We start from the raw sequence: 16,380 nt of genomic DNA, 5'->3' as shown, positions 1-16,380 counted from the left end.
TCGGTGAATACTGTACGTACGTGACAGTGAATTAACATTTGAGGCTTGTTGTTTTGCACACATGGGATGATCAGGAGATCGACTGAAAACATCCTAGGGAAACCAAGACAGAATGGAGCATGAGGATACATGTTGGGTTGCCAGTGATCAATATATATATAGCAGCTGCAGCACATTTGATCAGCAGAGGATCATCATCAGTTTCACTGAGTGGTGGATATATTGCCTGGAGAATAGGAACAATTATCTTGATCCTAAATCTTGGAGGTGTGTTTATTGGCTATGGCACTGATAGCTATGGCTATAGGTTATGGGTTGAGCAAGGCCATGTCTCCCCAGTTCAGTTTAGTATTTATGAGAAGATTATTCATAAGAGTTTTATACAAAGATTTAGTAGTATGAAATATGAATTTTAGTAGAATGTTTATGGTTATTCAAAAGGAAAAGTTTAGTAGTATATATGTTACGAAAAAGAGTACACCGAATCTTGAGTGTGCCATGCATTCATGGCTTTAGCCACGTACAGTTATGGTCGTGAGCCATGAATGGCATAAGGAGAAAAAAAAAAAAAAAAAAGGTTCAAGTTCTAAGTTAAAATTTGTAAAATTTGAGTTTGACGTGTCTTCTTGTTCCAACGAGAATGAAATCTCCAGGTGTCATGCGCGTGAGTGTTAAGTGATGATCAACGGCTCAGATTTAGTTACATGTGAATTGGGTGGGATTAGCCTTAATGGTGCTGACGTTTTCTTGTCCGAACAATATTAAAAAAAAAAAAATTCATGCGAAAGCAGAGAGTTTGAAGCATAAAAACGAAAGGACGGAGACACGGCTTTATTGATTAATATCTGGGTAGTTGCTTGAAATGGGCTTCCTAGCCCAGGCCCATCTGGTGAAATCCAGCTATATCGAACGACAACAAAAATATCTTTACCCTAGCCCGGTAAATGGTGGGTCTAACAAACACAGACATCTTGGGCAGATACCATTTGTCGAAAAGTAAGCCTTCAAACCCTGTAGAGAAGGGCCAATTAGGCTGACAAACCGAAGTTCATCGAGTTTGTCATTGGGATTTCATAAATAAAATGTGCGATTTTAAACTAAGGGTCTATTTGATATTGCAGCTTCAATAAATACGACTTAAAATCTTGCATTTTTTAAATTACAAAGGCGTTTAGTAAAACATATTAAAAAATATTTTGTTATCAAATATTTGTTATGTAAAATGGCGATTTTTGTTTGTTTTTTTATATTATTCTTGAGAAATTGCAATTCCAAACACACTCAAGACTACAATTTAAAGACCAAAATACAATTCCTCTAAACACTTAACTACATTCCTAAAAATCACGTTTTTAAATTGCTATTCTTAAATCGCGGACTCGAACCCAGTTGATAACACACTGAAATACTTTATGGGAGGAGCGATTTCCTTATCCTTTAAATAATCCTTTATATCGTGCGTGCTAAAGCATTATGATACGCACTAGGGTATTGTGAACAATCAATTGATAATAATTATAATAGTAAAGAAATATATGCAGCCTTTTTACATGGCATGCTCATGCATATGCATATGCATATGCATATGGGCCATCTTAGAGTCAGAGGTCATTTCCAACCTTTTCTATGGGAAGGCGAAGTACACTGTACACTGTACACAATCAGAAGCGAAAATCCTGGCTTTGGGAAATGGATGCCTAAAGAACACCTATAAATTATGTGCTCGAGGCATTTTTAAAATATATAAATATAATAATAGTAATCACCAAGTGGTGATTTAGTGCCCTTTTAAGATGCGTCACTCATGACGTTTTTGGATTGCAACACGTTGAACGTGAAGCGCTAGAGTGACAGGCTGGGCGCACAAGGCTGTCAATATGCAAAACATATACATAAATTCAATTAAATTAAATTAAAAAGCATTCAAATGGGGAGTATTTGATGGCTTTCTTTTACAGCTTTGTTGCATAAGTAGCACTGAGCACTATAGTCCACTTACTACAAATGGGAAGTAAAATAAGGATTGAGAAATACCTAAGATGGAAATGAATATATATATATATATATATATATATATATATATGCAAGGCAAGGGCCCATGGTCCGGTCAAGACTACTCCCACAACATTTGGACCCTTTTATAGTTTATACAAATGAAGTGGTTATAAAATATAATTGAAGAAAAGATATCATGTGACCAAGACAAAGTTCCCAACAACATAATTACTTATGTCAATTATGCTAATTAGTGGCACATGAATCCTGCATTACTTTTATGGCCGTCACATTTTCTTCAGATTAACAACAGCAGAAGAATCTCCAGTGATAAGAGTGATTTTGTTTCATTCAATAGTTAAAATCCTTGGATTAGCATAATATTTTGTAGATAAAGGGAGTTAAGAGGAACTTACAGAATCAATCTTACACCACTTTACAGTAGCAAAAGCCACAAAATCGTTTCTTATTTACCTTTTGGAAAAAGGAATTTTCCTACTAATGGTATCTCTGAAGTTTCTCTATCCACCTTTGAAACAGTACCAATGAAGTTAGTTTGGTCTGATGCATGCAGCATAACTCCAACTGCCTCCAGTTAACCTGCGCCAACAAAAATTATCAACATTTTTTTTTTATTTCAGATAGTTATTCAACTCAGCATCATAAATAGCTATGTACTCTTAATATCATTGACGATGCTAAAAAGCTCTATTGATATTTGATAGTCTTGTTTTTGTCTTCAGTTTGCTGCAACTTCAACATGCAATGACATGGATACTCAACATGAGAATTTTACCGGGGGTGGGGGGTGGGAACGGCAATAAAGCTTTAAAGTGAATATGTTTTACACACCTTGCTGGTTGCACACTGCTCTAAAGGTTGGGAAATAGCAAGAGTCACCATTTTCCTGCTTTACTTGAATAGAATTTCTCTGTCGCTCCACTCTTTGAAGATGTGATGACAATTGAAGCCAATCAACGGTGGGTCCATCTTCGGTAGAAGGAAAATAGTTGGCATTCAAAATATCCGAATCTTGAAAAATTTCATTGGTGTGAACTTGAAAATCACCAGCATGACTAGCATCAGAAGGCATTATTGATCCTATCCTATCAACTTCCATAGAGCTCATCCCATACGAGTAGAGTCCATTTGACCCGTATTGTTCCACAGAGCTTACCCTCACAGGTTTATCAGTTTGACCAAGAACATGATGGGCAGAGCGACCTTGCATGATTTGGGGACTAGACATTGGACGTCCTGTCGAATGGCTTGACAAGTCCTGTGATTGAGCTGACAGAAGAGAGAGAGCACAACTGGAAATTGAGGCCCCAGGTAATTCCTGAACGGTTGATGCAGTAAAAGTAAAGTCTTCAGGTCCTGATGAAGGAACTCCAGAACAATGATGTTTCCCAATGCCATGGAGATGGAGAAAAGATTTCGGAAGCAAATGCCCACTTGTGCTAGCTATTGCTGATTGAGGACTGTAAATTGACTCCCCTTCTAATTTGGTATGTCTAGACCAATTAGCTTGTTCATTTTTTTCTGGACAAATAATGCCAGCTCGAAATATGTCTTGGAAAACATAGGGTGTCCTCTTTGGGAAGGAAGTATCCAAGTATCTAGTGCCTGCAAAACCGTTACAATGTCAGAAAAATGGTAGCACATCTGTTATAAAAATAAAGATAAAAAATCTACATTCAAACAAAGATGAAAGTAACTTGTTGGAAAGGTTAGTTATCATAGCATAAAAGGCCCCAAAGACATATTTAAGATTTTACAAGTACACGGACAAAACTTTAATTATGAAACATTTTTCCACTAGTCAGTAGATTGATTTCTGATAGCCTATACACAACCAACGGGAAGGAAACAAGAAAACATAGGTAAAGTCACCCATATATATACCCTTTTTAATAGTCTCCTTCTACACTCTCTTCAAATGCGAGTCCCTAGTCATTTTAGGACTATATGGACAATAAAATTGCTTCACGATACCGAATTGACATGTCACTCGAAAACTTACCTAACCTGAAGTTACTTCTACACTTCACATTTGGCACTAATTTCAGAGTTTCTAGGGCCTTTGCATCGTTTAATTATAATCCCATAATGATCATGCGATTAGCTCTTAAAAAACATAATTCTAACGATTGGACAATCCAGGCTGAAAGAGGCTAAGTTATTCAACAAAAATACATTACATTTTAAATTAATCATATCACTGCCTATACAAGTCTTTTCAACAGGCTCATATCATTCTTTTTTGTTCAAACTGCAAAAATAGGTCAAATACCTTTTTAGACCATAACTCTGGATAATTGATCTATAATCTATATTTATCAGGACATGTAAGTGCCCAGCATGATCGAATATGTCAGAAAATATATAGCCAGAACCCCATATTTGCCAATTAGTTGTTAAGAAGTGAATTATAGTGGCTACAATGTTTATAAATAGAATAAGAGAACCATTGGATAGAGAGCACTAAAAGTAACTCAATGGGCGGCTGATGTGGCCACTTTTCCTTATCTTTTATAGATGGAAGGTTGCGGCTTTTTCTCCTTATGTTTTTATCTGTAAAATTTTCCCTGGTCAAAAGGTTCAACACTTTATGATAAATGACAAAGAAAATGACAAAGACAAAGTGGGACTCAGGAATAGTGTAAAAGTCAAAGTCATTTTGCTCCAACGATGGATCTGTAACCACCAAGAATTTTTTGTTGAAGGACATGTTAGAAAAACAAAAAAGACAAAATCAAGAATGAAAATGCCTGTAATTGAAAAGGTTTCTAAGAAAATCGAGATTAATTAGAGTGCTTTTGTGTGTGGCGCGGGGGGGTGGGAGGTCCTCATTATTACAAGGGTTATATGAAGTGTTTCTCTGTTATACAACCATGAAAGTTCAGGCTCAAAACTTGTCCAGTTACAAGGAAGAGACACAAAGGAAAAGAAGGAAATTGAACTGTACAAAATTATAGTCCAGTTTTATCACTGTAACAGTCAGCTCATTAAACTAACTAATGACAAATAGCACAAATTTTGACACTCACATCTGACAGTTTCCACATGAAGGAACATGCATCCAGAGATTCTTGACAACGATATTTCTAAGAAGAAACGATTTGTTTTTAAGGATAGATAGGTTATATAATTTAAAAGAAATATTATAGACATTAGAATTCAGTTGGAAACATCGTCAGTTCGTCACTGTAGAACTTTCAAAGAAACGCGTATAAAATGAATTTTTTAAAGTTGGAGAATATTACTACCCTTTTTAAGTAAAAAAAAAAAAAAAAAAATCACCAAAAATTTTAGCTTTGCAGATGGCAAATTATAGTTGAGTTAAAACCATCATTATCTTGTGTAACTAGCTGGCATTCAAACCTTGATATGATTGAAGAAACTTATATTTACCAGAAAGGGTATCTAATTGAGGCTTCCTTCGACGTTCATTGTGGCCTGCTAGGCGTTTACGACAACTTCGCTTACCATCATCAAATTCAACCAGCAGATGAAACCTAATTAACAATGTAGACCATAGTTCATATCAGAATGGCAAGTAAGAACTTTAATTAGGTTGTGATGGAAGAAAAATTAAATCAATCAAATAGAGAAGTGACTACTTGGTATTAGATTCTACATTTATTACAGAGTAGGTTGATAAAGTAGAAGATATTGAATAAATACCTAAAGATAAACTTGAAGACAACTGATATAGCAAAAGGCAAAGCCCTACCTGAAGGCATACATACTGCAAAAATTTCAATAATAGTATATCCTTCTTTGATGAAATCTAAATCTACATTAAGCATTATATGTTTCATGTCACAATCCAATCATTTCATCAGAGATCATTTGAGTGTCAACAAGGCAGATACTACCAAAAACCTCAATAATAGTACACCCTGTTAGATGAAATCTAAACCTACATTAAGCATTATATGTTTCATGTCACTATCCAATCATTTCATCTTGAGATCATTCAAGTGTCAACAAGGCAGACAGCCAGAGGGTTCCATGGTGTTGGGGTAGGTCATCTCTCAAATCTTGCCACCCATCCCCCATTTCAAAATTTTATTTAAAAGAAGACTCAAGAAAGAAAAATTATAATTCTGTAATAGATTGGTTTAGGCTGGAGAAAGTTTCCATTCTCATTTTCATTAACCAAGAATCATCATCTACTAGCAGATCCTGGACATTGTTGCCACCAAACAGAAGATTCTCAAGAAGAGTGCTGATGGGGTATTCCTTTGTCCTTTTTTTCACAAGATGAAGCCATTGCCTTCTGCTTCGTTTGGGGTGATTCAATTGTTGATATAATCTAGAGTTTGTTTTTGGACATCAGTAGTAGAGATGATGTAACAATAATTATTAGTTAGTTTGCGGGTCCCCTCAAAATAACTAATAATTCATGTAATCTCTGTTTTGGTGGGTCTAAATGAAAAGAAGTGAAGGGAATTGTTCTTCTTTTTCTTTTTTCTTTCTTTGCTTTAGAAATTTTTGGATACACGGTTTTCTGCTTGAGCTTCTTTGATTGCATCTTCTCTTGGTTTCTAGATCATTTTTTTCATCTTAATAACTAAATAAATGTGTATTTTGCAATTGGATCACAGAGCCAACAAAGATTTCTACTACATACTCTAGGGAATAAACAGACTGATAATTACTACGGGACCATCCCAAATCCACCGTCAGAATAAGAGTCTTGTTAATGATATAAATCTATATTCTCTAACAAGTCTGACCTTATATACAACGTGCTAAGCTAACCACCAAAGCCTAAGAACAAGCAAAGCAAATCAAAAGCTATGGGGGAAAAAAGACCAACCTGCTACACTGTTGACAAAACCTTTGTTCAATTCCGTTAACAATAACTTTGGCAGTCTTGGAGTGAACATCACAAACTTTATGCCTTTTGTGGTAATCCTTTGAGGAGCTCAAATCCTTGTTACAACCATGGACTTGGCAGAAGGCAGTCTGAGAGTACGAACTTGCTTTGCGCGCTCTCTTTCGTGGCAAGGATGGACTTACAGATGACAAAATCGGATTCTCTTTCAATACCTTGATATTCTCTGCGTCTTTGCAATCAGCCAATGTCCCCAGCTTCAAATCAATCAGTGATGAATCTTGACTGTTGGCTTCCATGGGAGAACTTGAAAGCTTTGCTTCAGAAGCCATTTCCTCAAAACATGAATTTGAAGTAACAATACATGTAGGAGTAACTGCTCTTTTACTAGAACCACTACCAACATCACCACTTAACATCTCCACTCCTTGGTTACCATGAAAAGGTTTTCTCACCAAGTCAGAGAATCCCAAATCCAAGACTTCCATGCCCTCAACCGCTTCTCTATCAGAAACAAGTCCACTGCTTTCAAAATAATAAGTGGGTTTATTGTCCCATTCCATTAATGCCTTTTTACTTCTAGCAAAAGAGTCAATTTGTAACTCCATTTCATCATGAAACAAAAGGCCTTTCCCTTCTGAACTGCAACTCCAAGACTCCATCATGGAATAGAATCAAAGTCGCAGAAACTATGCAATGATGCAAATTGCCTACAAAAATTCAGCAAAAGAGAACACACATCACCCTTCTGCAACTTACCAAAAGAAAAATCACCCGTCTGCAATTCAACCCAGAATTGCCAAATTCTATACTTTCATTTAAAAGTGATGTGGGTAGGAAGCATTAACGCATACATAAATCATTAATGTAATTTTAAAAAAAATAAAAAAATAAAAAATAAAAATAAACAGACATAAGACACATATATACAAACGCATACCATATGGAATTAGCTTGGAGAAACAAAATAATAGCATTAGCATTAACAATCATAGAATTCTAACTGACCCAGAGGACAGAACTAAAACTAAAGACACTCAACAACATTGATCATATCATATGCCATCTCAATCCCAAGACAAAACAAAAATTCCACTTCCGGGTTGCCCAAAACTAGAAAGAACACTCCAGAGTCCTAACATATCACACGAGATAAAAGGAATATATAATGCAAAATCATGCTCCATTTGGCTGCAAGGAAATCAGAGGAAAAGAAAAGGAAAATCAAACGTAAAGTAAATGATAAAAATGTTCCGATAAGAACTGGTAGCTAAAAGATTAACATGCTTACTTCTCTTTTGCTACAGTTTCTCGGGAACCAAACGGAATATACAATGGAAAAAGATAGCAGAAAAGACAACGGACTGGGTGAGTGCTGTTCTTTGAATACCAGAGTGAACAGTAAGAGAGAGAGAGAGAGAGAGAGAGAGATGTGGGTCTTTGAGAGAGAGATGTGGGTCTTTCAGGATTGTGGTGAGGTCGAAGCAGATACACAACGAGTCAACATGATTTCCACTACTCTATACAAAAGCATGTCGAGGTCTTTTGTAGCTTTTGAGAGAGCGTGAAATTCCCGTTTAGGACACATCTTTTGGTTCTATTTACAGGGACAAATGGGAAAAGGTTCCGTGTCGTTGAAGAACAATTGAGCGCGTTTGTTTAATTGTTTTGATTTGCCTCATGATGCTCCATGCCCTTGTTTCTTATTACTTACTTAATAACCCTCCTAATCAAAAGCTACGGCATGTTGGCACGTGCATGTGTGATAATCTTTATAATTAGGTTGCTCCAATTTTACCTTAAGAGAGGGGAGTTTTCATGGAGTAACTTAGGAGGTGGGATTTATTTATTCCGAGTCGTTGGATTCTGTAACCTTTCTCTCTTTAAGACTATTTAAAATTTTGTAAAATTTGAACGTATTTATTTTTTGTACGAGCTCAACACAAAATTATCAGATTCAAGTTGATAAGTTTGACCCATTTAATTAAATGGATTGGATTAGAAATGCCTATATAATTTTATATCTATATCTTGACACACCCAAACTTGACATGCGACATAAGGTGTACATGACCCTAAAACTTGAGACAAACTCAATACAAAATTAACGGGTTAAAGTTGAGAAGCCTAATCCGTTTAATTATATAGGTCGAGTTATGGTTGATCAACTTGACCTATATAATTTTATACTCATACCTTGATATGACTTAAATCCAATATACAACATAAAACTTAGCTATTTTTGACTTGACCTGTGAATTCGAATCAAGCGTAATATAAAATTAGTTGATTAGGGTAAAAAATTTGACCGATTTAATTAAATTGTTCAAATTATAATCTTACATACATATTTCAAGACAACACAACCTAAACCCAACACCCAAAAACACAAATTACCGCAAGCGATGGCAATTAGAGATTTTTTGTAGAATCTGCATGATGGAGAATTAATTTAGAATGATTGGACATTTTTTGTTTGTAATTGTGGACTTCCAAATAATTTTGAGTGGCAACTCATCCGAAGTTCTAGAATGAGCAACAAAAATCTTTCCACTAAAGGGTGGGACTGACCCCTCTAGATAAGGCATAGCCTATTTATATTATATAAAAAGCTGCTTCACAATACGTGATTACTTGCGTCACCTTACCACAAAAGTGTAATTTATTTTTCTATATTAATAATTCACAAGACGCATACAATATTTGTGGTTCAATAAATGCTTTGGGTTTTATAACATATTTTTATGGAAAATGTCAGAGGATAATATTTTTTTTTTTTATATTTGACAACTTTAACTTAAAAATTAATTATTAAATTTTTTTTTTTTTTTTTTTTTGACATGTTTATACTAGAAAAGTGAGAGGAAGGATTCGAACTAGTGACCTCTGTTTCATGAGGCATGGTTCACTGCTGATTGAACTACCCCATAAGTCAATTATAGACCTTGCAAATTTAATATTTGATCTATTAAATTTATATGAGAATATAAACCAAATATAAATAACTTATTGATTTATAACATTTCTCTATTTTTATATCTAAAACTCCTAATTCCGCATGTCAATTTGGGTTTTGGGCCAATAATTACTTTAGTTAGAGCAAAGAATCAAATTTTAGGAGCCCCTGGTATTAGCCTGCAACAAGAAGAAAATGGATGAGCGTTAGTACAACGGCTTTTTGTTGGCATGTTCCTCAGTTGCTTGTTTGTTAGTGTAATATAAATATAAATTTTTTGTATTTTATATTTTGTATTTTGAAGAGTATTTTACGTGATTTGAAGAGTATTTATACTTTATATTATTTGTTAATATTTTTGTTTTAATAACATAAAACAAAGAATTTAACAAACGGGACCAATTATTTCTCCGCATATGTGTTTTAAGACTTATCACAGGCTCAAATATATATACTATAATTATTTTAAGAGTCCGAATTTAATATTATTTTTCTCTTTTTGAAACTTTACCCGGATGGTTGACGATCAGATGGGAAAATTTGTTGGAGTGCGATGAGACCCCTGAGTGACATTTGTATGCCTGGGCGATGGTACACGTGCCCCAATCAGAAAGGAAAAGTGGGAGGGAGAGGGAGTGCCCTGACGCGCTTCTGACACGCCTCTTTTTTACTTTCGCGAGTGCCCACTAAAAGCAAGCCGGCCGGCCCTTTGTCAAAAGTTGCCCATTATGCATCTCTCCCTTTAAAAGCAATGTGAACAAAAATTCTTGACAGGAATCGCTAAGTAAGGGCTGACACGGAATTTACACCAAATTACCAATTACCTCCCATCAGTGATTTTTAATTTTTCTCCTTTTTTTTTCTTTATTAAAAATTTTTAATTAAATTTTGAATCGTTCAATTTTCTTGTTTTACCACCTCCCGGCCAAACGAGGTGGCCGAACCACCCTCACCCCAGCATTTTTTTTAAAAAAAAAATTTTATATATATGTTACGTGACACTCAAAAACTTTAGTATTACGTCACGTGGTGCCCACATATAAGGGTGATATGGCGTTCCGTTAAAAAACTTAACGGAATTTTGACAGAGATACTAAGTGTATTTATTGGCTTACCACATGTATCATTTGTGATATTTTTAAAAATTCAGGTGACTATTTGATTTTAGTGCAATCCACAAGTACTGAAATTATATTTAACTCTTTTTTTTTAAAAAAAAAAAAATCTATAATTCATTTTTTGTAGTACCTAAGCCAGATCTTCTTTGAAATACACGATGAGGCAATTTGATGTTATTTGTATTTCAACTCCTTTGACTAAATGTTTGATGAAGTTTTGAAAAGCATTTGGAGGTTTGAATTTTGAAAATAATTTTTAAAAATAAATAAATTTTGAGAATTGATATGGTGAGGCAGACATTTTGAGAAAGTTGAGAATTTGTTTGGTAAAATTTTGATGCGTGTTTTGTCGAAAAAAAAATAAAATAAAATTGAGAAATATTTGTTTATTAAAGAAAATAAAAAATTTTGCACCAAGGCAGCGGTGCCGCCACCATGATGGTGGTATGGTGACATTGGCCATGACTGCAAGACCATCAGAATTGACTGGTTGTCATTGTATGGCCACCATGGGGTTGCCAAAATTGAGTGGTGGCCACCGTGGAGCCAGCGTATGGTGGTCACGGCTATCACGCAACCATAATACCATCCAATCTTTTTGTTTTTTAATAAAAAAATCATTGTTTATTTTTCATACATGTAATAAGGTGCCCCTACCTATGAAAATAATTGTACATGGATATGCACCCTTTAAAAAAGAAAAAAAAGTTATTTTTTGAAAAGAAAAAAAAAATTGTATTTTGTTTTTTTATAATAGTATTGTAATTTGTTTTGAAAAGTGTGTTAGTGGTGGAGTCACATCTAAAAACCTATTTAGTTAACTGGTATTTGAGAATAATTTTGAGTGCTTAAGGAGTGAAAAAGCATTTCTAAAAGTTTACCAAACATGCTACGACGACAGTAATTCTAAAGTCCAGCTTGTGTTATTGTTGTGTTTTTAAAAAAATGGAGTGACTTTTAAAATGACTGTTTAATCAAAATACAATAATGATTAATTACAAAATAAACTCATAACATCATTTAATGAGGACCACCAATTATTATTAGAAATTGAAAATATCACAAGTATTCAATCACATTAATGCCATACTGTGGTCAAGGTGGTTGTGCAGCCACCTTTAATCCGACCACCTCTCCGATCCTAATATGACATAAAAGGTTGTCTAGGCACACTTTATCCTCAAATTGAGTTGGTTATGCAGACACCTTTTTTGATTTTTTTTAATTATTTTTTAAAATATTTTAAGTTATAAGTTAATTCCTACAGCTGGAAAATTAAGTGTTTTTTTTTTCTTCTTCAAAATATTCTTATAAAAATGTATGTTGTTTTAATTTGGATTTATTTGTTAATAGTTTTAAGAAAAATGTGATTTTAATTTTGAAAATAGAAAAATATTTTAAAAAACCGTTATCAAATGAAAAAAATGAATTTCAGATGACAAAATATAGAGAGCGAAGATAGCTAGGTCTTTATCTAACCCAGGAATCAATAATCATGGAGGATGCTCCCAAACCCAGAGGCACACAATGACAAGCAAGAGACGGGTACAGAGCTAGGATACAATTTATTGCCCAAAGAAGAGGGGCTGAGGAAAATGTAGGGAAGCTGTGAGAGGCAGCTCTCTCCTCTGACAAGGGAGTCCTATCTCATACGAATCAGGATTTCTTATAATTTGAAATAATTGTTATTATCTTTGTCCTTTTCCCTTTGAACAGGGGATATGTGAGAGGGATCGAGCTCCCTTGCCCAAGCAAAGAGCCCATCCGAGGGGCCATCATATTCGGGCAAGGCTCTCCTTCTCATAGCCTTCGACAATTTTAGAAATTGATTTAAGAAGCTAATGTTTTTCTTATTTGTTACCGAACTTTAGGGATTAAAATCCTATGTAATATATAGGGCATTGCATGGGGCGCAATATCATCGATCTAAGCAATTCAAAAAAAAAAAGGTTCAAATCATGAAAAAAAGACGACCGAATTAAAAAAAAAAAAAAATAGTGATAGTTGTCAATGGCTGAACAATTTATTAACCGTCTACAAGAGGTGATACGGAATAGTCAAATGATCCATAATCAAATGGGGGTAGTTCGGTCACGCTCAAGTGACGGGTATAAGAATGACTGAACAATCTCCTTTAGCAAGAAGGTGATTTGGGCACCCGCAAGCAGCCGATTTAGTAGGGGTGGCACAGCCCCAATTTTATTTATCCAGCCGCCTGTCCTGATTGGAGGGTTGAAGTGTAAAAAAGAGTAGTATTGTATCCCACGCATCCGAAATTGAGGGCCTATTTGCAGTTTGCGCCACGATGACCGTCACTATTGGCATTTGAAGATCTCTGTAATTTTGTAAGAAAAAAGCTGCACTTGCTTTTATGGAAGAAGGCCCACTAACCTACATGAGACGAAGGGGGCAGAAAAATGTGGGCATCCACGACACAAGGCAAGATTGTGATATGTGTAGAGAGGGAGAGAATCCTTCCGGCCCATGTTGTGGGTAAACTTGGTCATTCAACAGGCCTATGGGATCTTATTCAGTCGATCCCATATCTTTTTTATGAGAGAGTTCGGCCCGAGGAAGCAGAAGAGGTTGAAATCCTTGTATTATTTTAGTGTTTTTCTGATGTTACGTGGATATTGATTTTTAAAAAATCAGAAAATAACTTACCACACCCGTCCCTAAAAAAAAAAAAAGCAAAAAATAATATCCATGTAGAATTAAGAGAACGTTAAAAGAACACTCGAAATAACTATAGCATTCATTTTGGTTTAATAACCAGAAAAAGAAAAAGAAAGAGGAAAAGAGAGTTTTTTCTTTTTTAGTTATTAAAACAAAGTCCCCATTTTGACCAAGAAAAAGAAAGGAATAAGTCCCTCTCAAAGAACTAAATTGTATTAAAGAAAATAATGTTCCCCTTACTCCAAACACAAGGATACATATGCATCCATCCTTGTCGTAACGTTTCACAACCGCAAGTGTGTGTGAGAGAGAAATATATTTATACTAACAAAACTTACACCATGCTTTTTTACTAACTAAACTTTCATCCTTTTTTGTTATTAGTATTGTGAAGTAATGAGTTATTAGTGTTGTTGTTGTTGTTGTTGTTTTTTTTTTTTTTTTAATCAAGGTTTTAGGGCTAATCCTACCTAGGTGGGGGTAAGTGTAGAGGTCCAGTCAGGATCTTCCAGGCTAATCCCTCACCCAATACCCCACACTACTCAGAGCATTAAACGCTGAGTTACAGCCTTACAGGCCTTCGACCTGAGTGACTGGCCCCAAGAGCAGGTAGTACCTATCAAATTTTGAACCAGAGATAATTGAGGAGCAAACTCAAAATTCTAGGGTTTCGACCATCAGGCCAACCCTTGGGGTTTGTATTTTGTTGTTTTTCTTGGTAATTAATATACTAGCCCATCTTCCACATGCATGCCTAAACTAACCCAATCGAAGCTCTGTAAAACTTTGACATGCATACACTATACACCACCACACCCAAGAAAGCCACGAACGAGTAATTCTCATGATGTTGATGTGGCAGATACAACATCAATGGCACTCTGCAGGTAGCTATCGGAAAGCAATAAATTGACGCAACTTGTGAGGAAAGGAGATAGTGTGTGGTGGGGGGTCAATAGGTGCATGTGATTTTGGTTGGAAGGAGCCAATCTTGTCAGGACTCGAGATGCATGGTCATTGGTCACAGTCGTGTTACTATCATAGCCAATTGTAATCAGTGATTAATAACACAATGATAACAAGAAGTTGGAAAGAGGATGACAATGATATTCCCCTCCCCCATCAATCCAAAGCCTTGAAGTGAAAAATACAAAAGTACAACGACGACAGCTTTGAAGAAATTGGCAACATCAATGCTGCCATGTTGTGGCCCATACTTGACTTCAAGTCTTCTTTTGTTCTTTACTATCTATGCCTATGAGTCTTCAATTGTCTAGACTCTTGCTCTTGCCCCACATGAGGTTGGCTGTATTTTTCTTTATTTAATGGACGGAATTTTCCCTATCAAAATAATTGTAGATCGTCTACGTACAACTATGACATTTGATTTTTTTTTTTTTTTTCCTAGTGTTTAGGTTCATCATTTGTCAATGGGAAGAATTAAAATCGATCGATTTTAATATGACTTACAAAAGAAAAAAAAATTAAAACAAAATATAATGAAAGAGACAATATTCTTGACTATATATGTAGATTCTATTTCTCATTCCACTAAATGGATTCAATTTTGAATGACTTGTATTAGTAGCAGTCGAGTGCATTTGAACAAATAGGAGAAAAGGGAAAATGAAATTACACTCGTGGTCTTTCCTACTATTAATTCTCACCGAAGAAGGAAACGGACAAATAATGAAAATATTTCTAAAAATCTTATTGAAAGTGGCGTATTTAGTAAGTTGGTGTGCTCTAAAATTAACACTATGAAAGATATATCTTCGAAAATGTAAAACCATTAGAGCTACAGTTGAATATCTCCAATAATTGAAGCAAAGCTCCAATCAGAAAATGACTTTGCACTGTTGATGGCCAAGACATGCAATAATAAGGGAAGTCTCATTCAAGGCATAGTAATTTGCAGCCAAAGGAGGAAACTAGATTGACAGCCAAGGAGGCAGCTGGGAGCTAGCTAGCTGGAGAATGAAGCCTTGACTGCATGTCTCCATATATAAACTGCTGCTATAATCAAGAACTCATCAATATACAATGACCATATATGGTTCAACTTATATAAATTGGCCATAATGTGGGACCATGAGATTGGTTAAAATGTTAATTGAGGACTTTTAGTAGGAAACTTTTATTCAAGAAACGTCAAATTAATTATAGCAATATTGATCATAACGTAGGTGTTTCATGTTATTGTTTTTTTTTTTTTTTTGACATGTCCATACAAGAGGGAGGAAAGGAGATTCGAACTAGTGACCCCCGCTTTATAAGACGTGGTTCTCAACCAATTGAACTACTCCTTAAAGAATGTTTTATGTTATTGTTGTTGTCAAGACATGTTAGATTTTATTCAATAGATTTCACTAGATCTTTTTTCCAACTAGGGTTTAAGATGTAACATGTTTGAGAAGGTGGCTACATCTGTGGATCAAACTTTACCCACATATATACTTTTTACCTTCTCACATGCTAATTAAAAAATTATATACTTATTGCATGCTAAAGAACGCATGACAATTTTATAGATTTTAAGGAAATTGATTAAAGGAAATTTATGTCCTCAGCTAAAAGATGTCCCTATTGTAGTTATTATTATTTTAATTATCAAATTAGTAACAATTTATAGGATCGGAATCCCTGGCAATGCATGGGAAATTGCCCATAAAAAATGCCTAAAATCCTAGCCATTGAATTTCATCCAATGGCCTCTAGTTTGCCACATGTTCCTTTAATTAAAAAATACTAAAATATTATTTAAGTTTTAAAAAGAAAATATAAAATAA

At 34.9% G+C, this 16,380-nt stretch overlaps 1 protein-coding gene across 3 annotated transcripts; it reads right to left on the bottom strand.

Annotated features, from left to right (window-relative positions):
* Window positions 1–2,318: 2,318 nt before the first annotated feature.
* On the bottom strand, window positions 2,319–8,345 carry LOC132179395 (squamosa promoter-binding-like protein 6). 3 transcript variants are annotated; one of them, XR_009439918.1, is made up of 7 exons: window positions 8,133–8,345; window positions 7,850–8,032; window positions 6,824–7,551; window positions 5,410–5,513; window positions 2,848–3,621; window positions 2,674–2,748; window positions 2,319–2,595 (listed from the first exon to the last, which is right to left on the bottom strand). XR_009439918.1 is itself a non-coding variant. In XM_059592119.1 (5 exons), exons 2-5 carry the CDS (start codon window positions 7,504–7,506, stop codon window positions 2,591–2,593), a joined length of 1,566 nt encoding a protein of 521 aa, XP_059448102.1. In that variant the 5' UTR covers window positions 7,507–7,551; window positions 8,133–8,345; the 3' UTR covers window positions 2,319–2,590. The 3 variants fall into 3 exon arrangements, 1 of the variants encoding a protein (XP_059448102.1); XR_009439917.1 differs by lacking the exon at window positions 7,850–8,032; XM_059592119.1 differs by lacking the exons at window positions 2,674–2,748; window positions 7,850–8,032.
* Window positions 8,346–16,380: the final 8,035 nt, after the last annotated feature.

Source organism: Corylus avellana, chromosome ca4, assembly GCF_901000735.1.
Source record: "Corylus avellana chromosome ca4, CavTom2PMs-1.0".
Taxonomy (NCBI): Eukaryota; Viridiplantae; Streptophyta; class Magnoliopsida; order Fagales; family Betulaceae; genus Corylus; species Corylus avellana.
This window is presented reverse-complemented; position numbering and strand designations above follow the sequence as displayed.